The following is a 19,495-nucleotide window of genomic DNA, read 5'->3' on the forward strand; positions in this document are numbered from 1 at the left end:
TAAAAGTTACAGTACTTCAGACCCACCAAATCTGCTTTCACCTCCTTCAGTACTAAATGGACTTCCTATACTAAGACAAATTTCCATGAGAAATAAATAATTTCATGTTCCCTTCCAGGTAACCTTTACCTAAGACAAGCTATGACTTAAGTTAATAATAAGTCATTCTGGGAAATGGCTTCTGATCCTTATTTTTCCTCCCCAAGCATTACTATGAGTGAAATACCAGAGGGCAACTCAGTATCTCATAATTGGTCTTTGACAACTGTCATGAAATAATGCAATTAATTTTTACTCAACAGCACCTTATTTTGAATATTGATTTCATCTCTGTGGATGAAATTGCCACAGGATAAAAACATGTGCATTTCCAGCATAAAATCTTACTTCAGTGGAGATTGCCCTAAAGCAAGAAGTTATAATTCCATTACTAACACACACAGAAATAGAATATAATCTCTTATCAACAGTTCATGCTTCTTTGTGCACAAGTCTTAGAAATCACTAGCTAGTTTACTATATTATAACAGGGCAATCTATGAAAAAATCGCAGTAAGAAAGTTACAAGACAACTATTCCTCAAGGGAATGACTTGACCACGTTAATTCTTCATCTGGCACTTCCTACCAGTACTCCACAACCAGCTAGAGCCTATCAGCACACTGATCATTGCTCCCTTCAGATTTAACACTACAAGAAATCTGCTTTTTCTGTTTCTACAGCAGCAGAGCTCAGAAAAAACATAGTACAGCTCTAAACAAACATTTGAAATGTTCTGCAAGATCCAGCTTCAGTAACACAAGTCTCTTTCATGAGGCAAACTCTGCATTTTCACATAAGTAGCCAAAGTAAGGATCAGGGGAAGTTCAATGGGAAGTATTTACAGTCTCACATCTATGGAATTCTATACTGGAATCAAACACAGACAAGCAGGGCATTGATGTCCCATTACAGAAAGGGGCTTCTAACCTGTAGGATTTTCTGATTTTCAACTGGGAAAAGCAGCTGATTACAAAAGGTTCTACCTAGGAGGTGGACAGTAGCGGGAGAGTAACTGTCACTGTGTCAAAGGCGTGTAACTCTTGGGAGAGAGGGGATAAAAAGACCTGCAGAAATAGCAACACATACAAATTTAAAAGGGAAATATTCTGACTTCTTACCTGCGAGTCTTCATCTTTCAGTGGCCGCTGTGGAGTCTGTTTAGCATCAGACAATTCATCTGAAGATTCATTTTTCCTTTTCTGCTTCTTACCCAATGTGATGATCAGCTTCCTGTCAGAAACAAAAGCCCAGCACCTAAGTGAATGCCATATACAGTGTACATAACCCCAGGATTAAGAGTACCACATCCAGTAGCAACACTCACATTCTTAACATAAAACTCAGAGAGCACAACTGTTTGAAAAATGAAAAATAGGTCTCAAATACTTTACAGCAGACTGTACTTTACACTAGTATTGCTCACTCGTGTGAGTTTCTTTGCCTTACTATCACAAACTCTCTGTATCATACCAATTTTAAATCTTGAAACAAGTAACAGAAATGCAAAATCCAACATTTAAACCAACTGAAAATGGTGAACTACAAAGTTAGCAGAGATACCATCTGCAGATGACAACAGCAAATGATTTAAGTATGTTTGCAGTGGCATAGTAATTCATAATCATTGCAGAATGATGACAAAGTATCCAATAAAAACACAGATAAATAGCTGTCCTAAAAATATATTTTATATAGTTTCTAATCATCAGATCCATGCAACAGAAAATGAGGTAAGTTCTTGCATAAAAGCTGCTTCTGTCATGTTACAAACACATTAAACACAAGATTTTAGTCTTTACACAGACAATACATTTTACACCAAGATAGAATTAAATATATTGGTCACCTGAAAAAACTACTGATGGTTATGGTTGGAACACTTGAATCTCATTTGCTTCTCTTTGCAAGTGTCCAAATTAGAGAACACACATATATTTACTGTGTCCAAACCAACAAACAGCTTGAATTACCAAAACACTATGGAAAGTTCAAGCAACATGGTTTACAAAAGTTTCTAGCTGTATTTTCAGAAGCAATGGACGTTTTCATAGGTTTTCAATATTTAAAACTATGTAATGTTCAGTGGAAAGGTTTAGAAAAACCCAAAACCATAAAAGATTTTTCATTCCCATATGTTTTACTTCTAGCACGAAGGGAACAGCACTGGGGAATGCCTGTTGAAATAAATGCAGTCAGCATAATCACAGAGCTGCATGTTCAGAGAGTTGTTTGTTCACAAGTAAATTCTGGTCCTTGGCTTTTCATTAGGTGTTCTCAGTTTAATTATTACTTAGAAAACTTGTTTCATAATCACAGGAAATAATTTCAACAATGAACACACTGTTTTTCTACGTCCTTCAAGGTTAGTCTGAGGGTTTTTCCCCCCTCGCTTTCAAGCTCTGATTTAAGAATATTCTGTTTGTTTGTTTGTTTGAAGACTGTTGGATTCTTGGGCATTTTTCCAATATGACTCTTTCTGGTGATGAACTTGGACAAATCACTTTTTCCATTTTTATCTCACTTTGTTTCATAAAATTTAAGTATTATATTAGCACTTGTCAGCTAATATGTCAAATTAGCTAATACATTCCAAAGTGTTGCAGACAAGGCACACTGTGATTAACCTCCTGAGCTTGTTGTTAAATGGAATTCTGGATGCTAGAATTTAACATGGATTTAAAGGGAAACCTGATAAACTTATCAGTGAGATCATTCATGAAATGATACCCATCCCACCAAGTTCCTGGTTTGCATCTTTTGAGTTTGGGAAAATAGTAAGAAGTATAATGCATGTTTTCTCTGCTCTTAAATTCTTCCCATTGCTTCTGGCCACTGGAGGAGAGCACCACTGGGTACACACCCTTCTAAATTTCATGTTATTAAGGGCAACAAGCTGTGCTGATCTGGACTTGTCCCTTGCTGATCTTTTCACTGAAACAACTGGACATAGAGCATATTCAATCCAGGGAACTCACATACATAATCTGTAAATTACTATTTTTTTTGACCAATAAATAAGATCCCAAGTCTTCTCTTTGATTTCAAAGGCATTAAAGGTCTGATGTACGTATGGCAAGTAGAGATGACTGTTAATCTGACAAACATTTTGGCTTTTAAATGAAAAACAAGACTGCTAACAACAAAGAAAAAGGAAAAATTAATGTTCTTGAATCAAATACGTGTTGACATGTAAGTCAAGCTGGAATAGACCTCTGGAAGACTTGGTCCCTCCTCAGAGCCAACTTCAGAGTTCTTTTATATTGCTCAGTCCAGTTAAGTTCTACTTATCTCCAAGCCTGACACCTGGTTGCAATCTTTTCCACATTTTGATTCTCTTTTGTGAAATGTTAGATTAAGACAATTCATAAATGCATATTGCTATGCTAAGCATTTGCATCCAGGCCACCATATAGCTCTTTCTCACTTCATGCACTGCTGCCTTGTATTTTAGGCTCAGGTTCCTTTTGTACTCAAGAAGCATAACAAAGAGACATGGGGTTTACTATGGGTTGTAGTAAACTGAATAGCAGAGGATTTTAAGGACCTTCTGTTTTTTGTGATTAGACTGCTCTAACTACATCTTTCCTTGCACATTTGTTCCTCTCCTCCTCTGTAGTTGTAGTCCCTCCTTGTGTTCCCCTCCTGCTCTGCCCCTGCAGTCTTACACATTCCATTTCTGTCTGCTTTTGTGTCTTGCCTTGAGCTTGTATTCCCTAACCCTCCTGCTTCTCTTCACAAGTTTCTCCCTGAAATTTTCTTAACATCTTCTCTACATGTTGCAGATCAGAATGTTTCCTCCTCTACAGGGATATGGTGCCAACGAGAGGAATAAATGCACAGTTTCACTTCTTTCTGATCCAGTGCCCAGAATCACAATGCACCTTGCTATCAAAAGTTGCTGAATGACAGTATGGCGCTAAAGTCATGCAGTTCTATCAGTAAAAATGCAATCTGCTCATATTTTGGCCAAAAACTTCTAAAAAAATCTGCTATGTGAAAACAATAATCTGCAGAAACTTGTAAACTGGATCAATCCTGTGAAATATTTTCATTGAGAGAGCAAGTTCTCTTGCCAGTTTATAAATTTCTGCATGAAAGCATAAAGATCCTTGGCTAAAATCCCTTTTTTCCTCCCTGAAACAAACTGTTCTGAACAGAAACTATTTATTCTGTTTCTGTGAAAAGTTAACAGCATACTATAGACATAGAATAAATCTTACTAGACTCTACTCCAATTTCACCTTCTCCTTTTTAAATTTAAAAGTATCTTATTACATAACATCTAGAAATACTTCAACAATCAGACATCGTAGATTTCTTCAATATATATTTCCTCCTTCTACAACTACAAATTAAAGATGTTGAGAAACTTACACAAAAAAGTTTAACAATAAGCCATTTCAAGAGCCAATATTACTTCTGATCTTTAGCACTGGACTTCTGACATGGTTTAGAGCCACAAAACTCCAAGAGTTAAAGCATCAGCAATACCCTTAGGAACCACTATTTGAGGAACACAGCAGCTTTTTCCTTACACAAGAACCAGTAAGAATGTGCTCCATTCCCCTTCTCTTTGATAGCAGAGATTGTGACGGAAACATTGTCAGAACTTTGAACAGCTTTAAAATGATAAGAGTTTTCAAAGCCTTCCAAATAATGAACATGAGGAAGTATTAAAGAGAATAGAAAAAAAAAAAAAGGTGGTAAATATGTATTAGGCATGTCAGGAATCATAAGTATAGCTGGTGTCCAGTGCATGCCTTTAATGCATCATTTTACTTCCATTTTCCCAAAACAGAAAAACACCAAGTAACTAATTATTAGTGTCCAAAGCCACCTCCCAGTTACTTCAATTTGTAGCCAAAGCACTTTGCTATATTAATAACAATAAAACGCCTACGTAATCTACATACCCATGTTTCTTTATCACTAAAAACTTAGCTAAAAATATAAAGTAGATATTTCCTTGACAAGATAGCATATCCTCTTGGAATGAGAGATAAATGCTCGTATAAGGCCAGTTTCTCTTACCCTTCTAGCATATGTTTAATAAATAATACCAATACTCTTGTATCAGCTACTGTCTCCTTCACCAGTTGCATTTCAAATTAATAACTTCTGGACTGTGCACAGATTTTTAAAACACTCCCGTAGTATCACTGAACCAACAGTCATTTCAAGCTCATACATTGAAATTAGAATGCGAAACAACACACAAGTGTTTGGTCAGTTATTTGGTAAGACCACACCATTTTGTTTTCACACAGTTTGCAGTAGGAACTTCAGACTATGTCACTGAGATCCTAATTATGCATCAAAACTATAATCTGGGATCAGAGAAAACTTGACCAGCGAGTCACAGCTCAGTGCACACAAAGATATCCCAGAAGGATGATCACATTTGGAAATTATGTGCCATTTTATTCATGACAGAAGTTAATGATCTTAACAGATCTAACAGAGCTCAAAGATTCAGCGAGCATCCCTTCCTTTTGACCAGCATTTGCCTCACTTGCATGAACCATGAAGACAACTCACAGCATGTGCCTCAGGAAAATCAAGTTCTAGGTATTTATACTCAAACAATACAGGACCAGTGTGCAGGTGAATCACTTCCCTCGTCCCCACGCCTCCTGTTGTTACCTGAGTTTAAGAGGGTTTCAAACCATCTTAACAGTATCAGATCAACAAACAAACAAAGATTATCTGTCAGGGTCTTGGGTCAAAAAAATGCTGTCTTGTAAACCGTATTTGTGAGACCTACTTCAAGGTTCAAGGCAACAAGGACATTTCCTCATTCGAGTAGCGCTCAGGATCAAATATCGCTTGCTGGATTCATTACTGTATAATTTAAGGGTTAATAAACAAAATTCTCCATTGCTCTTTTAGCACATGAAACAAGACAGCCATTTCTGCTAACAGGAAACAGTTCTGAACTTAAGGACTATCACCCTGACTCAAACTTCTGTAAACTGAGTTTTTAGAATTTGGGGAATTTGGGCAATTTATTTACTTAAACTGTGCAGTGATTAAAAAAACCCAAACCTACATGTAGTCTACTGATACTGTCCTTTACATCAGCAGTGCAGAGCTGCTGCTTTTCATCAGGGCCGTGATATTTAATTTTATGTTTGAGTAGGTGGGAATACATTGAGAGCTATAAAACCTAAATGCCAATCTACTTTTTTGAACAACAGAATGTTCACAAATTCATAATTCTTCGTATCAAGTGGTAAGAAGTAGACTTTTTAGTTTAAATATGCATCACCTTAGATGGAAGAAGTGGAATCGGTTAGAAAAAGCTTATAAATGGAAACAAGTTCTATGCAAAAACATGAAAGCGTTTAAATAGATTCCTAAACGTCAGTGCACCTTGGTAAATAGCCAGGATATGAAAAGTGGTTCCGGTGTCAGCAGAGAAATTGTAAAGTAAATTTTAAAGAATTAACTTGATCAGTAATCAATGCATTAAGCAAACAGATTACTTAATCTGGTAACACTACATATATTATACATGCATTCTTCTAACAATTTCTGTCATAGCCTTACAATGTTCTTGGTAATAATATAATTTAGTCATTTATCTTCACCAGTGCTTATGGTACAGAAACTTTAATAACCACTGGATCCAGTTTTAAACCATTTGACTAACATTACTTCTTTGACATTAACAGATGAGTACTAAAAACCTTAATCCTCACCTTCAGAAACTACAGCCTGCCCAGGAAGTAACTGTTGGCAATTTTTAACTAGTAATGATAAATTGGAAAGAAGCATGCTATAAATTTTTCCTGTACATGTAGATCTCAGAGGCATCACTAAGGAAAATATAAACAATTAAGATAAAGCCACCAAAATTGTGTTCAAGTAGCAAGGAAAAAAAGACTGTTAAAAATCATCCTGCCCCCTAAATATAGATGTAGTAGTTAAAATTCATCTTGATGCCAGATGAGGGCTACTCAATATCAGTAAAAACTGTGATGTATTACAATTAAAAGCACACTTTTTTTTTTTTTTTTTTTTTTTAAACTGATGGCTACCAGGCAATTTTATCCAGCTCTGTTAAGCAACTGGTGTTCCAGCTCCAGCTCCACCACAGCACCAACCCAGAGTGTATCATTTTCACAGAGGGGCAACTGTAACTCTCAAAATCCTCCTCAAGAGAATACAGGACATGCTACACAGACAAAACCCCTGTAAGATGTAAGCAAAGTCCACGATCATAAAAGAGTTTGCTGTTTAAGTGCTGGACCATAGAGGGTATAACTGTGCTCACACTGAACAGGCTGTGTTTGCTGCTAGCAGAGATTAAAACTATTTCCCAAACATTTTCCAAAACAAACAAACAAAATCAATATATTTGCTATAGTTTCAGCCCTTTCAGCTCCTGCAAATCGACCAGGAGTCACCCAAAACCTATGTCTGACTTCAGATATTCTCAAAAACCACAACTCTGCACCATCTCCCACATGGACACTCCGACCCCAAACTGAGTCAGCTTTTGAACAGTTGCTGCAAGTTAAATGTGTTTGCTACAGAAAACACTGCATGAAAAGAAGTGTATTCATCTGGGGTGCACGTATCACACTGGAACTCCTAAAAGGGGACTGCAGATGCACCCAAATAAATTCTCTCCAACTGTTAAAAACATGTATTTGGCGTATTCTTTTTTTACTGTAAACCTTTAGTGGCTCTAAGGTTTCACTCATTATTTCACTGCTTGTAGAAAAATTAGTTGGTAGCAGTTTATAGCAGTCGGAAATTGTTTATTCATCTTTTTAAAATCTGAGGAGACTTCAGGGTTTATTTTCTGCTTAAATGCAAGAAATGTTATAAATACACAACTCGGTTACTTTTTAAAGTTTTTCCTCCTTATTGATTAAAACCAAAAAACTATTTTTTTTTCATCCCATTTTAAACAGATCTCGAAAATCTTTCTTTCCAAGGGAAAAAACCTACCCTGTTTTCATTGAACTGAGATTCTCACATTCCCCTTCTTGCCCAATAAAGCACTTGTCTTTTAAAGGTATTATTTTAGCATGGTAAAATTTTCTCCCAAGATTCAGTCAGAGCTTGTTTTATTTTAAGGTAACAAGAAAAATCAAAGGAGCAACCCACACACTTAAAAACTCATTCCTATTTTGACATCGTCATAAATCTGAGGATGTGCTTAGATTCATTAAGAAATATTTTCTTAAGAACAGAAGTCAGGAAGAAACCTTTACAAGAGTTGTTTAGCCTTCTAAAACCCTTATTAGTTATTTAGGTTTGTTCTACTCTGAACAAAAATTTTATTAATTACACAATTTTTTCAATCCCCTTTGTAAAGACAAATATAGCCATTCTATGGTAATTATTCTTCTGTAAGATCAGTAGTTACATTTGCACAGAAAGCAGAGCCTGTAAGATTATTCTTTTAAAAAATCAAGGCCTTATTGCAATTACTACTCTGCAAAATCAATGGTATATTCTTTGCTAAACAGTTATTTTATGTATTTATATCAATAATATAAACCAGTGCTAACTCAACACACGAATCTGGATAGGAAAATGAACTCTCTGGATGCCTCAAAGCATTTGATTTGCTGCTGTTCATCTAAATACAAAGCCATTCTGTGAAATCTGTAATAGAGGCTCTAGAAGACTCTCTTCACTGCTCTTTAACAGGACCTGACTGCTAAACCTTCAGATATATATCCTACATAGTTAAAGCAATACCTGGCAGCATGATTGAGTTAACAGAGAGCTACTGGGGCATTAGCTGATTAAACTGGTAAGTAATGGGGAGGCAAACCTTCGCAGCTCAGTGCAAAATTATGAAACATTGACCATACTTAATTAAACAGGAGTTCCTCAGCAGATTGCAGGTACTTTGCATCAAGCACAAATACCATGGTTAAAAAAACACGCTTTGAGAAACATCTCTGTCTCAACTGACACCATCTGACGAAATCCTGAAACCTGATTCAAAGTGATGTGCACAGCGAAGCATTTCACGAAGACAAAAGTGAATGCAGAATTACAAATCGGAGGTAACAGCTTACTTCCTATTAATTTTTGTTTAAAAACAGTAAAAATATTATGGGAACTATGTAGTATATCATAAGGATGATACTTTGGCAGGTTTTTTCAATTATACAAAAGAATCAATAAAAAGGACAAATCACAAATCTCCATGGAACTGCCACCAGCTAAATGACCCTGTAAAGTTTTGTAACATACCCAAAAAATCTTTGTTATAGAACATGAATAAATTCAGAAACATGAAAGCAAAATCAATTTTGGAATACACATACATAAAATCCCACCTTAAACAAGATGGAGAAAAAAAGAAAAGGAAGCAGTACCAGTGCACTTATGACCAGCATCACATGCCAACCCAGAACCAGAAAAGAAAGGAATTAACACTATGAAAGTTCACACTAAGAATCAAGTTGAGTGTATGAGTATAGAATGTATAACCTTCACACTATAACTACTCAATGGTGTTTACCTCAAACATGTAAGAAAAGTACTGATCTCTAGGAAAAAAAAAAAAAGAAAATGCAGAGAAATGGGCTGATTAAAAGAACATTCATTTCAGTTCCATACATGAGAATATACATATGTATATGAGACATTTAAATTTGGAGAGATATGCCAGTTAATACTTCAGCTACCACAAAAAGAGCATTGATTTAAAAAAAAAAAAAATCAGACTGTAGCTGTGATTTTCATTTCCAGTTCCAATTGACATACTTAACATGGGAAATCAGACAATTTGCTTTAAAAGTATAGAGGTGACATAGATCAGCTGTGGAGCCTTCTAACACCTTATGTCCTCTGAAAGCTCCTTACCCCAAGGTAACCACACAGCTTGATCCAGCTGAGTCTGCAAAGTTTTTGAGAGGGCAGATTAAACTGATATGACCAAAGACTACAGAGTGCTTAGAATATAATTTTTCCAATATGTGCTTTACTTTTGATATATGTGATATTTATAATACTCTCTTTCTTGGAAGTTCATTAGGCTTCCAGTTTCTCCCCATGCACACTGTATTGAAGCTACATGCCAAAACTGATAAAGACAGCATTTATAATACAGGGAAACTTAATTTAGAGTCAGAACTGATTACAACACTAGATGAAAGATACTTGGGTCTATGCTTCAAAGTGAGTACAGAATATTTTAGAATATGAATTTAAAGTAATTCCTTTCAAAAGGACAGTCCTACAGTGATTTTATCTAAAGAGAAAACAGAGCATTCTTGTTCCTGAATGAGAGAGTCCACACATGGACTTAATCAGGAAAATTTCTGTGTAGGCAGTGGAGGCGAACATTTTATTATCAGTAAGCACTTTTCATTTTAATCAAGGGTTTAGAGTCTGAAAACAAGACAGACATTTTAATCTACTTACCCAATTTTTGTTTTCTCTTTAATTTTGGATGAGGAATTAGTTTTCGGCTTTTTGCTCTCCTTGTCCTTTGGTTTGGATTTAACTTTTCTGCCCTTCTTTTCCTCTTTTGCTTCAGCTGAAACACTGGGGAAGTTTTCAGGGCTCATTACTCGTGGAATGTTTCTCTCTCCTCTCTCTTTTGCTTTTGCAATTGCTTCAGATATGATGCGATTTGCCTTCTCTTGTTTACTTTCCGAGTCTGTTTTTTTCTTCTGCTTCTTTTCAGACATTGCCCTCACCTGGGTATTCTGCATCTTCGTATATGATCCTGAACCATCACTCTTCTTGGAGGAAGGAGGCTGTACCAAGAGAGAAAAAGTAAATAAAATCCCCTTATTTTAACAATATATAAAAAAAGTGCAAGTATTTTTTATATGGATATGCATTTTTAAAAAATGTAGCTGTCAGGCACACATGCAGACACAGTAAAGGAGGAATTCAGTTTATACCACAGAATAGCGTGGGTTTCAGAGTAACTACATCAATTGTGGGTTTTAAACAACCAATCCACACACTGAAAGTCAGTAAAAAATATTCTTCTAAAATTCTCTCAGCCTTCTCTCCACATCTGTAGTTAAATCCTTAACCTTTCCAGCATTCCCATACATTTGACACACACATCCATTATCTCCAGTAGAATATGGAAAAGCAAGGAGCTCCCGAAGGTAACAGCATCATGTTTCGCCTTTGGTAGAATACCAGGACCACAGTTACCTTAAAGCAGACGAATGATCTAAGGACTGACTCGGTGACAAACACAACAGACGCTCGAACAACACCAAGATTAAAAAAACAGACAAAAGATAAAACCAAAACTAAAATTACGCAGCTCTGCATTCGTAAAACGATCAGACAGCAGCGTTTCTTTTATTTAGATCAACATACGCTGAGCGCCTTCGTTAAAAAACGTAACTTGTTTTTATTTTTCGGGTTTTTAATGCCCGTTTCATGGACGCAGAATTGTTTACTGGGCTGATGAGCCTCTCCTGCAGCCAGCCAGGAGACATGTTTTTGCTTTCCTCCCCTCCCCCTTTGAGGAATGGAAAGAATTTCCTATTCAAACACAAAAACCCAGCAGATAACAGTTATGTTACGTTCTCACCCGTAAATGCGCCTCTGCCTACAGCAGGAAGAAAAGCCACCAGGAATTTCCACACACATTTTCTGGGCAAACCCCGCGCACTTCCAGGGATACATGTTCTATAGGTGCCTCATGGGCGGCGGGGGCGGGAGGCAGGGATGGGGCCGCTCCCGATGCCACCTTAAAGCCCCGGGGCTGGAACAAACAGCCGGACCCAGCACGGGAACAGCTCAAGATGGCGATGCGGCTCCCGCAGCAGCAGCCAGTAATAAGGAAGGTTATTCAATCCCATTAGCCTTTTAGCCCAAAGAACCCCTCCTCCTCCCACTCATTCAGGCTCTCACTTACCCTTCCTCTTGGCCTCTTCACTGAAGACATTTTTGGCGTCAGACAAAGACTTGCCCTCCGCTTTTGCAGCACCCCAGGCAGTGCTCAGGAGGAAAGCATGGGGAGAAGATTGCTAAATGGCCTATTTAGCGAGCGGCAGCCGGGCCGTGCACGGCGCTCCCCGAGCACAGAGCGGCTCCCGGAGCATCCCCGCGCCCTGCCCGGCGCGCTCCCGCCGCCCACGGGCCGGGCCCGGCCCCGCCGTGCGCGGACAGAGGATCCCAACAAAGCGCGGAAAGAAACGCACAAAGCATCAAACGGCATCAGCGCCAATATTAGCGCTGGTTAGACCCGCTCCCCGCGGAACTAGGCCAGCAGATGGTGCTACCCGTCATTATTCCATTAGGCTCCGGTTTAACCCCCGCGGGGATCGGCTTTAACCCTTCCCGCTCCCCGCCCGCAGCGCCGCCCACAGCGGCCGCTCGCTCCTTGGAAAACCGTGGGAACCAGGCGCTGTTCCGTCCTGGACCTCGCTGCGCTGCGACCCTGCGGCTCCAGCCCCGGGGACGGCACGGGGGGACAGCGGCTCGACCCGAGCCTGTGGCCTCAAACAGATTTCGCTCTCCAATATACTTTTTTTTTTTAATATTATTTTTCTTGCATTTAATTCATTACTATAAGCTGGCAGCAGCGACTCCATACGCGTCTGCTGACAGGCTTCCCTGCTTCCTACAGAAAATGGAAGAAGTCCTTGGTTTTATCCCTCTCCCCTGGCCGGACCTGCGGGACCCTGCGGTGAGGACTCGGTTACTTGGGACACGGCTCTGTGGTAAGCGCCTCTTCATTCAAAGGTTGGTTTAAAGCGCTATTTTAAAAGATCAGACAAATTTTTATATACGTATTGTGAAGATATCAAATAAAACAGAAAAGCAGATATGATTGGGTTTTTTGAAAGGTTATTAAAAAGACCAAGAAGCTTTTGACAGCATAGCTCTATTCTAGCAATACCCTTGATTCTCAGAAGCCCGTTCAAGAAGAATGAAGAAAGATCAGGATTTTATTTCTGTTTTGCTGAATATATACCGATACCCTTATTTTGCAATATGGGTGTTTTTCCATAGAAAGTTTTAAATATTGCAAGGATTTTGAGATTGATAAGATTAGGCCTTACAATAAAACAGAATTTCACTTCTATTTAAGATTCATTTCAAAATTAAGTTCCTCGTCCAGTGAAAACACTAATAGTACCAATAGATTAAACAGTCTCTTTCCTTAACAATACTATTTAAATTCAAGGATATTTTTATAAATGCGCAGCTTAATCACAAGGACAATTATTACATATTAATTTTACTTTTGAGAATTCTGGGCAAGATGTTTCTACATTATGTTTACAGTATCTACAAAAAATACACAGATTTAGCTTTTAGGGTTATTCTTTTATATCTTAGTAAAAATGCTAAATAATGTACTATTTTACATTTTGAGATCAGCTAAACAAAAAAACCTATTCCTAATGTACCCTTGGTATAATTTCAGCTCTAAGCCAAATGCTACTGAAGTCAGTACTGTTACATTGGTATGTTCTTGAACATTCCTAAGCCAGAAACAAACAAACAAAAATGCTTAATAATTAAGTAGGCAATACAGAAATGGTGGCTTTTTCATGAATCCTTTTACAATCATCTTCCTAGATATTTTATTCCTTTGAAACAAAGTTTCTTTGCTACACTGACTCAGAGGTCAAAGCTGCCTTCCAATTTATTCCTCAGCAACATTTACTACATTCTTACTGTAGAATTTTGAGTATGCTGGACAAGGCTCTTCTGTGTTATAATTCCTCAGGCTCTTGCTCTGCCCTCTGCTTCTTGCTCTGTACTATCCCTTCCGAGTTCTGTCTCCTGCACTGCACAAACATTAAGCTATTTCTTAGAAATCCAAGACCGTGTTTTTTTAATTTTGCCATGACATTTCTAACCATATGGAAATGACATTCACAAACAAGCAGGAAGGCACCAGCCAGCCATTCTAAGCTAAATAAAGCTGTGATGAAACCTTCATCAAGAAAGTCATCATGCCACAAAAAACAAAACTGGAAAGCAACACATATGTTTTGAGATTAGAACATGGAACACACTTGGACTACAGAGGACAGGATCAGTGTGTACTTAGCAACCGAAGCAACAAAAGCCACCTAATTCAGCAGAGGTCTTTTATTCTGATAATAATTTCATGATTCAAAAATATGCATGGCTGTAAAATGATTGAATGCTTATAAATCATCGTGCACACTGAAAACCATTTCAAAAGCTACACAGCATCTGTAACAAAAAGGAAAAAGCCTTTTGCAAGACTGAAAATACCCCTTCCCTCTTAGTGAGCAGGAGTGCAGATCAAACATCCTAAAGGAACATATCCTTTCACCAGCAGCTTACAAACCTATTCCATCCAGAATAAGAAAAATTCTTAACTGACAAACACATAGAAGAAGATGGAAAGGAAAACCCTGAGGCAGCCACGTATTTAAAAACTGAAGATTTTATTTGGAAAAATATGTTTTCACTTCTCATGGTTGCAAAGATTATCATCCAAATATAAACCAATGCAACATTGTCTTGAGTCTGCATAGGGAGAGCTCCAGGGTATCTGCTGCTGCTAATGGCTTTGCCAAGCAGCAGCTGAGTGCAGTGAACAAGCCTCCTGTCAGTTCCCTGCTGCTCCATGAAATCCTGTGGGCAGCAGGGAAATGGGCAGGAATCACGTCAGATTCACACTACTGCTGCTGCCTGCAAAAGCCATTAACAGCAGCAGGTATGGGCTGTGCTGCTGTTCACACCACAGAGCCAGCCCTAAAAATACTGAGGGTGGAACAGATCAGACAACAGCTGGAAACTTCCCCACACATGCCCTGATTCACAGCCAGGAGAGCATCTTCTCAGCAGTATTCAAATAAATTTGACATTCTGTTTTTTCAAGAGTAGAAGGTATCCTACACATACCGGAATGATTTCTTAATTAAGCTAATGTAAAAGCAATCAAGTTACCAGGCAATATCAAGAGACTGAACTGCGACAGAGTCTTCCCAATAGCCAACACTACTCTGCCGAGTAGGCTTTCCATGGAGAGGCATTTCTCCAACACTTTGTTGTGGTTGCAGAGGACATGCATTTGACTGGCATAGCAGTCCTTCCCCCAGCAAGGACAAACCACCATCCTCAACACTTACAGACATTGGGGTTTTCCCCTCAAAGGCCTAAACCCATTTTAATTTGCTCCACAACTAGTATTTCTTCACATCCTTTGTTTTCACTACAAAGGAAGTCCCAAGGAGAAGGTGAGTTTAATATGGAAAAAGGGTCTAAGTCCTAGAAAACCCTCCCAAATCCTGCCTTATCTGTTCTAATACTAAAGCATGGCCTCCACTATAAGAACACCTTAGTAGGTATGGCCATTCACGATGGAGTAGTATTACTTTCAATTCTATGCATGCACAGAATCTTTAAGACCAAGTATCTCTCCTTGGTTGCATCCATTCTTGATATATTTCAAGGACTGATAATGCTTTCCTCTGGAATTTTAATGAGTCACACATTTGTGATTTAAAAAAATAATGTTTTTCACTTGTGGATCTACTGGCCTAAACATTAGCTACCACTAAAAACTAAATTATGACCCTAACTAGTCTGACAACAGAAAGCTAAGGTTTGAATTTGCAATGGCTTGAATTATCCTTTTACTCCTCCTGGTAGTAGTACAGACCTACAGGAAGATGCTCAGATTAAGTACCATACGCCTGGAGAGCATAACAAATTCTTGCAGGACTACCAGGTCCTTAGGAAAATCTAGATGACCTTGACATCAACTTCACTAAAAGCAGCTAAAATTAGCCACCTGGAAACCTGATCTTCATGCATTACCACATCATCTTTGTGCATCTTTATTACTAAACAAGGCATCCCTTTGTGCATGTCAAGTCACCAAAATAGTATCAATATCACAACCATAATACAAATAAATGAATTGCATAACTAATGATAATCAATAGTTTGGGTTTTTTCCCAAATCAGCTTATTTTGTCGCATCATAATCACATAAAAATTTGAAAACTGCAGTTGCTTTTAAGCTGCTACAGTGAAAAATCTTAAAGGAATAACCATTCATCATTCAAATTATAAAACTGTATTTATGAATGCAACTTTAAAAAAAAGCATCAACTCATATCAGTGACTTCAGAATTCCATTCTAGTACTCTGAACTTTTGTCCTCTAGAACAGCCTGCATAAATAACTCTTCCAGTGATTTTTTTAATGGTTGATTTGTATTTAAAAGGTATATCTATAAAAAGAAAAAAAGAACCCACACCTTTGACAGGGTCCATCTGTAGAAGATTGCTTACAACATGAATGTGTGTCACCCCACATGTGGGCAGAAAGGAGTCTCCTTTGCTGCATGGCAATCCCAGCAAAAGATGTAGTTCTCCTTAGACAATATACTGGAATGAGGCCATGGGGTCCTGTCATTTCTCCACTCTCTTTGGTACGTGTATGGCACTATTAAGGGAGCCAACGAAGCATTCCAAATTGTGGTTCTTTCAATAGCCTGATAATACTCTTCCTTCTTTTCTGTGCTTATTATCATCACTCATGCACATCTCAGTGTTTAAAGGATACAGAATTTCAAGACAAGCATATGTGAAACCTAACCCAAATTAAAATAGACATGTTACAGACAGATTTAAAAAAAAAAAAAAAAGGAAAAAGATACAGGGGGAGAATCTATCTTTTCCATCTTCCATTCTTGTTATCTGTAATGTCATATTTCTAAGATGAAACATGCACCTGTTTGTATGTCACACTCTACACAGGGTGTTGTTTCACATCTCAGTGATACAGAACCAGTAACAATATAACTAATCATGTTTTGCCACTAATATAGTGAAGATACCATAGTTATTAGTAGCAGCTTCCTAACCACTGACTTCCCCTATCATTCACGGGCACAAAGTCAAGCCACTGTTCAGTGTAAGCAGCTGCTACCCTGGGCACACTGTAGAGGCAGCACTGGATGTAACAGAATTAGTCTGCAGCACACATATTGCTTCCATTTGGAAGACTTGGTTTGAAGGCAGTATTTTGGGGCTCAGTGCCAAATATAGTTAGAATGCTTTTTTCTGAATATTTAGTAGCAGGATAAAAACTGTGTGTAATTTGCACTGTAGTTCTTAAAGGAGGCACCGTGTAATGGAGCACATTAAATTGCCAGGAAATAAAAGAAATTGAGAGCTTCATCCTGCTTGCTCTGCCAAGTCAGTGCATTGAATGCGTGTCAGTTCTCAGTGGTTTGGTGTTCTGTACCCACTTCTCTTGGGTTCCAGTCTCTAATGGTGCACAGCTATTTGGAAAGTGGCAGACAATGCCAGTTAAACTCACTGCCTCAGCAAAACCCCTCAGTGCTCTTTTTCACAAGCAGAACCAGTAACACTCAGCACTTGTATTGATCTGAGCCTCGAGCACTTCATACCTCGTGTTCCTCCTATGGTCCCCACGACAAGTATCACTATATATTACTTAACAGGAGAAAACTCTGGGCTCCTATATATGGAAAAGAAGAAGTAATGTTCATATTCAAGACAGTTGGTGGATGTGCCATTGAATTATTAGGCTCAGACCAAATTCACAGGCATGCCATACCTGTATGGATTTTCTGAAGCCTTTAATACCTATCCTAAGTGCCAAAATGTTTTAGCAAAAAGGTTCCACTACATTTTTTCTTTCTTGCATTTTTGATCCGTCTTAACCTTACAAATTTTGTAATTATTTGACTCCTTAAAAAACAGTTGACTAAACTCTGTAATCTATAAAAGGAAAGTCAGGTTTCAGTTCACTGTTTGAAGCAAGTTCTGTGTGAGCAGCTGGAAATAAATCTGCAAAATACGTCACCAAATACTTAGGGACAAGAAAATTCAAACATATTCTGTTTTAAAAAGACTAGACATTAGAGTTCAAAATCCCCAGATGAAGCTCTACAAATATATTGATTCACTGAAATTTCACATCATTCAACACCTTCTTAGAAAATACAGGTAACAGTTTGGTTCGTCTGAAACACCTCCCCTATTTTCCTATTTTTACAATAGGAAAAATTTATCTAACATGTAAAGCCAGATAGCTTCTATCTTGCAAAGCAGCAAGAGAACAGCTCTCCCCAACTTTTTTTTCATGACCTTTTATACTCCAGAAAAATATAACATTAGGTGAAACTGCTCTAATTTACAGTGATGAAAAGTTTCAAAATGCTGATTTAAGGTAAAACATCAAAGAACTGATTGCAAAAGTCTTCCCAACAGAAAACAAACTCAAAATTAAACTGAATTTTTCCAAGTTGCTACCTGCACACCTATGTTCTGTATGGCCACCAGTTTTGTGTGCTACCAGGAGAATAATTTTCTCATGGTTTAATTTTTTTTACCAACCAGAGAAAGAAGACCAGGAGACAAAACCCCACCCAAACTACCTTCAAAAAGAACAACAAACAAGGAGCTTTTTATTCCCCTTAATCCAAATACCCAAGATCCACTTCAGCATTCCTGTCCTGAGCACCCTAAGAAACCAGCACAGCAAACATCTCTGAGCAAGGAAAGGCAACAGAACCTTAGTGGTAGTCGGTTATTGTCAAAACTTAATTTCAGTTACAGTGTTCCTTCTAAAGCTCTCATGGAAGTGGCCTTGTAGGAACATATTTTTATAATTGAAACAAAAATCTGTCATCCTTAGGAAGTTTACTACTATCACTGTTCCCTTCCACTGTCCCCCTCAAAGCCTCTCCATCTGTTCCCAGTCCCAGAAGCAGAAGACATTACAGGTGTGAAGGGCTGTGAAGTGCAGAACCCGCCATGGTATATTCTTTGTACTCTTCTGCTACTTAGAGGAGTCACTGAATGTACTGAAGGGATGAAAGGACAGGCAGGTGGGGCAAGAACTGCGCAGAACCAGCAGGAACCTGCCCAGTTTTTGTCTCAATATCTCACTCCTGCAAGTAACTACAGGAAGGAAAGCTGGGCTAGGTCAGAGAAACAACCAGAGGTTAAACAAAACACAGAGACAGATTCTCTTCCACAGTATGCTTTAACCAAACTCTACACAAATTTTGTAGTACATCAGGTGCATTGGTAAAATAAAACTCACTCAGAAGGTAAGTGAACTGGCTTATCCAGAGTATGAAGGCTCCTGGAAAAACATGCTGCAACATGGTCAGTCCCAGGAAATGATTCTATGATATTAGAGGCAGCCTGCTTTTTAAATTTGTTTTTTGTTTGTTTTTTTAAAAAGTATGTATTTTCAGTGCTTGTTCATAGCAGAACAATGAAGTACTGTGAAAGATGTGAGGTGAAAAATAGGTATCATTTGATTAACAGGGAAATACTGATCATGAATTATCTTGAAAGCAAAACGGAACTGCATATTCACAATTCTCTTTATAATAATTTTGTTCACTGGAAGTGGTAAAGTTTAAAAGTTTACTCAATCTTTGAACTTTGTAGTATTGCTCGATACTTGACAGAGTATCCAAAATGTTAAGATAACAGAGTAACCAAAATATTTTCAACAT

General features: G+C 38.0%; 1 protein-coding gene across 6 annotated transcripts in view; it reads right to left on the reverse strand.

The window, feature by feature from the left end:
- The window catches only part of CHD9 (chromodomain helicase DNA binding protein 9), an 85,339-nt gene that overhangs the window by 39,775 nt on the left and 26,069 nt on the right, over positions 1-19,495 (reverse strand). For 4 of the 6 annotated variants that reach the window (XM_050311753.1, XM_050311752.1, XM_050311751.1 and 1 more), the window contains exons 5-6: positions 10,441-10,778; positions 1,161-1,272 (exon numbers count right to left, since the gene is read on the reverse strand). In XM_050311753.1, coding sequence (XP_050167710.1) covers positions 1,161-1,272; positions 10,441-10,778 — 450 coding nt within the window. Of the gene's footprint in view, positions 1-1,160; positions 1,273-10,440; positions 10,779-11,581; positions 11,771-11,908; positions 12,307-19,495 lie in introns of those variants that run through there. The other 2 variants (XM_050311754.1, XM_050311755.1) reach the window with 2 other exon arrangements.

This window comes from Myiozetetes cayanensis, unplaced genomic scaffold, assembly GCF_022539395.1.
Source record: "Myiozetetes cayanensis isolate MyiCay16 unplaced genomic scaffold, myiCay2020 scf16, whole genome shotgun sequence".
Taxonomy (NCBI): Eukaryota; Metazoa; Chordata; class Aves; order Passeriformes; family Tyrannidae; genus Myiozetetes; species Myiozetetes cayanensis.